At 28.7% G+C, this 6,417-nt stretch overlaps 1 protein-coding gene and 1 non-coding gene across 2 annotated transcripts; one reads left to right on the top strand and one right to left on the bottom strand.

Moving 5' to 3' along the window:
• Positions 1–916: 916 nt before the first annotated feature.
• TRNAH-GUG (transfer RNA histidin (anticodon GUG)) lies at positions 917–988 on the top strand. Its single transcript has one exon. It is a non-coding gene; the product is annotated as a tRNA-His (tRNA).
• Positions 989–2,110: 1,122 nt separating this feature from the next.
• On the bottom strand, positions 2,111–4,906 carry LOC150025222 (uncharacterized). The gene is made up of 4 exons (XM_090295675.1): positions 4,153–4,906; positions 3,834–4,056; positions 2,954–3,036; positions 2,111–2,197 (listed from the first exon to the last, which is right to left on the bottom strand). The coding sequence occupies exons 1-4, from the start codon at positions 4,903–4,905 to the stop codon at positions 2,111–2,113; spliced, it is 1,146 nt and encodes a 381-aa protein (XP_090151801.1). The 5' UTR covers position 4,906.
• Between the last annotated feature and the right edge of the window lie 1,511 nt (positions 4,907–6,417).

Raw genomic sequence — 6,417 nt, 5'->3', positions numbered from 1 at the left:
GCCAACTTTTTGTAAAGTTGGGTCATATCACTAAGAGAGAAACTACTAAGTTGTAGTATGTGTTATAGTGAATTATCTTGTAGACGTAAGTTGAAGTTCATTAATACTTCAACTAAATCATGTTAAGTTTTTGTGTGTGATTCTCTCTTCCTCCTGTTTTATTGTTTACGTTATATTATCTAACACTTGTAAATATTTGTAATCGATTGTGTTTGTGTGATAGATGTTATGAATGAATTTGTTGATTTAACTTCCTGAGTACATGATTGCAAAGCAAATATGTATATCTTGGTGCAACAAGAAACCAATAATGAAAAGAACAAAGAAAATATCTCCCATTTGGAAAATAAAAAAGAAATATCAATTTCAAAAACTAATTAGTAAATTTAACCAATAATATGTATATTATAAATACGAGAAAAAAACTCAAAATCATGATTAATTTCAAATTCAAAACGGATAATTTGACTTTAGTTTAAGCTTATATGGTTTCAACATCCAATGCATTTTATTAGCTTTTTATATCAATTCATCAAATTTATCTATTTTATTAATTCTCAGTTGATTCATGGAGTAAGAGTGGGTTTTATAGTTACAAAATTAAATAATAAGTAATTTTTCTTATCACTTTTAAGGAAGAAAGTTAAGAAATTTATTATAGATTGAATTTTACATAAATAGTACACAATTTTCTCTTAAATGGTTTTTCTATCTAACTGTTTGTTGTGCATGGGTTTAAGGGGTTGAAAATATTAAATAAAGATGTTTTTGTTTGGAAAATCAATTAAGTTTCAATCTAGCAAACAAAATTATGTTCTCAAAAGGTAAAAACAGCATTTATGATCTAAAAATTAAACTAAAAGGAAAATAAAATTAAAGTATCATGAGGAACAATCAGAACTCTCATAACAAACATGTGGCTGTAGTTTAGTGGTAAGAATTCCACGTTGTGGCCGTGGAGACCTGGGCTCGAATCCCAGCAGCCACACATGATTTTTGTTGTTCTAAACAACAGACCTATATTTTTTATTTATTTATTTGTTGATTTTACAAATTCAAAATGCAATTTGGAATAATATAAAATTATTTTAGAATGAAGGGATTCCTTGATACATTTCAGCTGTAATTTGTTGAGACACTAATATATGAGAATCGCCATTACCAAAGTGAGTGGAAACTGTTTATATATGAGAATGTATTTTTCAATCAATTCTTATTAAGCATTTTATCCAATTGAATACTTAAAATATTTTATTTTATTTTCATCTAATTATTCTACCTATTTGATTTTATTATCAAATAACATGATATGGTCATTATTTTTATCTTTTTAGTCCATTAAATAAAAAAATTTAGTATTATAGACTATTCAATTTTTATGAATAAATTATATATTATTTATATTTTGGAATGATAATTTTGAAAACATTTCAGAATATCCAATTCTGAAATCACACTAATTTGCATAAGAATAATGAATTTTCAAATATAAAAAAAAATAGAGAGACAAGTGAGGATAAATTTGGAAATAAATTTTTTCAAAATAAATAAAAAAGTTTAGGAAGATATTTTTTGTGAGAAATTAGAAGAATGAGCCCAATACTAGAAAAGAGTAATCTTAAAATCGATTTTTTACCCCAATAGTGTAATTTCATTTCATATTTCTCGAAATGGGTAAAAAAAATAAAAGATTGGACAAGTTCATGTATAACTACTACATGTAGGACTTGTTCAATTTTAGCATATTTTTTTTTTCATTTCAAAAAATAACAAATGTAATTACTCTATATATAGGGAAAAAAACCCTTAAAATCACTCTATTAATTAAGAACCCAAACATTACACAAAGGATCCAGAAAAAAAGTTTTTGTTTTAAATTTTTTCCCAGAGATTGAAGAGATTATTTCTTTAAACCTAGCTATCACTGAATCATGTCTCAAATTCGATCATGAGAGACTATGGTATGTCAAAAATTTGCTACTCTTGATAATCGTGATCAGGTTAAGGAAAATAAGACGAGTTAAATACAAAGGAAAGAAAATATGAAGGAAAAGAGACACCAAAAACACAAACTTGTTTCCTTCTAAGTGTCTGTTCTGTCAAGTTTGAATTAATTGCTTCCTTCCAACTGTTGTGGCAGTGCATCCAAACACGACGGATCTCTCCATGGCATGAATGCCCCATCATGTGCTAAATTCTGCCACCACACAACATATAAATCAGAAAGGGGGCATTCAAATAGAGCCTCTAACTCCCTTGAACTAAAAAGGGGATGTAAATTTTTTAAGGCTAACTTTGATTTTGTGATACAATTCACACACACACACTAAAAAATGATACAAAATTTTATAGGTGTCACTTTTGTGGACTAATGCAAGATTGATGAAGTTTAAGATACAGGTGAGTGAGTTGCAAAATAGGGTAATGTGGACAAATATACAAAAGCATAATGATGATTATTTTACACAATGAAAATATTCAGTCACAAAGAGACTTAGAATTTTTTTGATTCAATGTGCATCTTCAAAGCATAATAATTACCCGCATCATATTATTTGAGAACTAAACTGAGGGCAGGGCATAGTGTGATGCAACAGAAGAAAATCAAAATTAATAACAAATGACATACCAACTATTAACATACTTTGAGACTTTTGTTCATTACACCTAAATCGTGTTACGTTGGTACAACTTCATAAAACTTTAAAAAAAGTGACCCATTCTAGTAATAAGGGAATTTTCTTAAAAAATCCACATATTTTGTTAGTTGGATAGATGTGTTATTAGTTACTCTTTCTACCTTCACTCAGTTGTCTCTAGCTCTAGTCATATTTCTCAACACATATTTTGAGATGACTTGAGAGTTAAATATTTTAAGGTGAATTGAGAAGTGCATGAAATACTATACAAAATAAAATGTGTATTCGGATGTGAAATATCATAAGATACTTACTTTCAACCAATAGAAAAATCCACGCAAGAGATTCAGAACTCTGGGATGATCACCATGAGCTGTGTTTATTCTCTCGGCAAGATCTGCAGAACAAGCACACATCTCACACTCATAGTTTGTCTTGCAACATAACATTTATAAATTAATTAGAATGCACTGGAAATGTAAAGGCTTTTTACTTTGCTATATTGTTATAAATACTAAATTATTGACTTCCATATTAATTACTTTGAATTTCATATTTAAGATGGTTTCTAATTTATTAACATTGTAAAAATCTTAACATCGACGGTCCACAAAATCTATGTTTGCATTCTGTCATATGATATCCACCTGTAACCGTGTGTCAGAAGAATTCTACTAGTTTGGTTTGATAATAATGTAGGTAGGATTTTTGTGAGAATTTCTATTCAAATTCCTTTAGAATGTCTTAATTATTTCGAACATTATATGCAGCTTCCTCCATATTTTCCTTGCCAAAGAAAGCAACTAATTTGCTGTTTGCTAAAGTACTTTCTCAACATGCTCTGCTTCTAAAATCTAAATATGCACAAGTGACAAAATGGACACTAATACAACTATGACTGATAATAAAACCACAAAATGCTCTTATGTAGCCAACAAGATGGATTTGCATCTTCTGTTATTGTTAAGGTCAATGTTTGCATCAATAAGGAAAACATGCAGCAAAAAGAAGTCCCAAGAATGAATTATTTTAAGAATAGTTAACTTAAAAGAAAACTGTATTGAGATGCATAAACAAGAAATGGATAGAAATATATGAAATTTTCCATCCCAATTGGGTAAGCACATGAACTCCAATAACATCATGCAAACACAGAAAGTGGAATGTAAAAGAGAAGGGTCATATCTTACTTACCACAATTAAAATCAAGATAAGACTTTCCAAGATAATTTTCATCATAGATTTTGATACGTCCACGCAGGTCTCTATGGTGTTGGACTGGCTTTCGAACAGTAATGTTGTGTAAAAGCCTCTTGTACTCTTCCTCACAGAAAGGAGCCTTTAGTTCTTCCATGAGCTTTTCTTTGAAAGATGTAGTTGCCTTGCCTTTATCATATTCTTGCCAACAATGTTCCACCTTCAACAGGGAAGTAACAGATAACATATATAGCTAACAAAAACTAAGTGAAGAACATTGAACATAAAGGAAGAACTCATGATTTTGGATGCATACAATCTGGCCTTGCACAGACCATGTTATATCTTCTGCTGCATCATCACTATCTTTAATCACCAATATTTGTGAGCTAGGTGTGGTTTTCATCTTCTCACTCCTATGCTTACCCTTCCTGTTACTTACACATTTCTGTGCCTCAGAAGTCACAGTCTCAGAAGTCACATCACTGCTCTTAGCAACACTGAGTTTTGTACTTTTTGGCGTCCTACCCCTAAGCTTCACAAGATTGCTAATAACATTAGGACTCTTACAGTCTACAAGAGAATTCACATGCATATCTGTGTCTAAGCACACATTGACCTCTTCATAATCAGACTCATACTTTACATAGACACCATCCTCAGGGATATCTAGTACATAAGATTTTCCACGAGGCCTCACATGATCCATGAAATACTTATGCTGGGGATCCACTATCACACAGTTATCCTTGTTGTCATGGTCATCATCATTCGTTCCCTTTTCCTCAGCAGCGTTCTCTATGTTAGGGTACTCAAGATGAAGCATCTGAGACTTTACAATGCTGTGTAAACCATCCATGAACTGTACCAATTCTTGGTCAGCCTTTGGATCCTCTACAACGAAGTGCTGCAAAAGGGTATTGAAATAGTTGAACTTTTTAGTTCCACAGTTAAGGACCTTATTCTGCTCTTGCAAGTGGCTATATATATCATATTCACAGTCCCAGGTTCTGTTTCTCGGTAGCATCTGCAGTGCCAATGCCTTTTGCTTTTTCGGAGTAGGTACCATTCTTGTTGCTCAAATGCTTCTGAAATGAAGAATATACATTACTTAGTTTAGTATATGGTCAGAAAAATTCTTTTCTTTTATTACCAAAAAATGTTCATTTTTTATTTTGGGTGAAGTTATGATGATACCTTTTTATTTATTGATAATCCATTGTACATTCTCTTCTAAAGAGAATCTCAATGATAATCTTAGAAGTAGAAAAAGTTACTATAAACTACTAACTGGCAAAGAATAAAGTTATTTGAGCTAGAGAAATTCTGGGTGTTGGTGCTACATCTCATGGAATGGAAAAGAACAAATAAAAGAGAAGAACAAAAATGGCTTTCTTTGCACACCACATAGAAAAAGAAGAAGAGAAAGCATGCATGCAAGGCTAACCTGTGGAACAGAAGCAGATTGCAGCAAACTCAGCTCAGGTCCTGTTGGTTTAGAAGAAAGTGACAACTATGGAAATGACCAAACTCTACAATGGTCATAAATATAAAATGGTTTTTTTACATTGTTTCACTAAATATTAATATTTTAATTATTTTTAATTTAAAAAATTATTAATTTTTTTTATTTTTTTTTATTATAAATAATTTTTTTATTATAAATATTAATATTTTGTTATGGACTTAGAGTAGAATATCAAAATATCATTACCCATAAACTAAATATCTAAATTAACAAATTTAAATGTTATATTGTTATATTATTATAGTAACAAGCAGTTCTATATAAAATAAAAATTATTAAAATATTATTGTTCAAAAAGTTATTAAAAAAAATGGTGAAACATATTAACATATTTAATTAAAATTTCAACAATTATATATAAAAAAAATCCAGATTATGTAAATTTGTTAGAAAATAAAAAATTATCATAAAATAATTGTGTTTGCAGTATTAAATTTTGATAATTATAAAATTTTAGATGGAAAATTATCCATATATGTAAAAATTTAAAATTGTTAGATAAAAAATGATAATTTAAATATTCATAATTTTATAAAATATAATTATAAAATAATTTTATATTGAATTTAAATAATATTATTAATTATAAAATAATTTTAAACCTATTAGGAATAAGGGTAGGGTTCAGGTTGAGACTAGGTTTATAGACATGGTTAAGGTTAATGTGGTAATGTTAGAATTATGATTATGATTAGGGATAAGATTAGTGTTACATTTACAGTCAGAAAATGTTAGAGGTATGATAAAGTTAAAGTTAGGTTATGTTTATGGGTTAGGATTACCATCAGAACTAATTATATTAATATGCAAAAATAAATTTATAACCAAGTATGTTCATATCAACATAATTATAATACACGAAAATATATTTATATAAACATAACAACAAATTCAATATAAACATAACAATATTTTATTAAATATTAAATATATATTATAAAATTTTAAATAAAATTAATATGAATAACACAAAATAGAAAATACATTTTTTTTTTCATTATTAAAAAGAGTTGCAGTATCGGAAAATCAAAACATACTACTCCAACAAAAATT

Source organism: Phaseolus vulgaris, chromosome 9 (assembly GCF_051622355.1).
Source record: "Phaseolus vulgaris cultivar YP4 chromosome 9, ASM5162235v1, whole genome shotgun sequence".
Classification (NCBI taxonomy): domain Eukaryota; kingdom Viridiplantae; phylum Streptophyta; class Magnoliopsida; order Fabales; family Fabaceae; genus Phaseolus; species Phaseolus vulgaris.
This window is presented reverse-complemented; position numbering and strand designations above follow the sequence as displayed.

What these genes read in the sequence shown, in the direction of transcription:
- LOC150025222 (XM_090295675.1), bottom strand. Translation starts at nt 4,905, where the DNA reads ATGGTACCTACTCCGAAAAAGCAAAAGGCATTGGCACTGCAGATGCTA. An exon ending in GGTCTGTGCAAGGCCAGATT is followed by an intron (nt 4,057 to 4,152) that starts GTATGCATCCAA and finishes TCCCTGTTGAAG; the next exon opens with GTGGAACATTGTTGGCAAGA. An exon ending in GATTTTTCTATTGGTTGAAA is followed by an intron (nt 2,198 to 2,953) that starts GTAAGTATCTTA and finishes GTGTGGTGGCAG; the next exon opens with AATTTAGCACATGATGGGGC.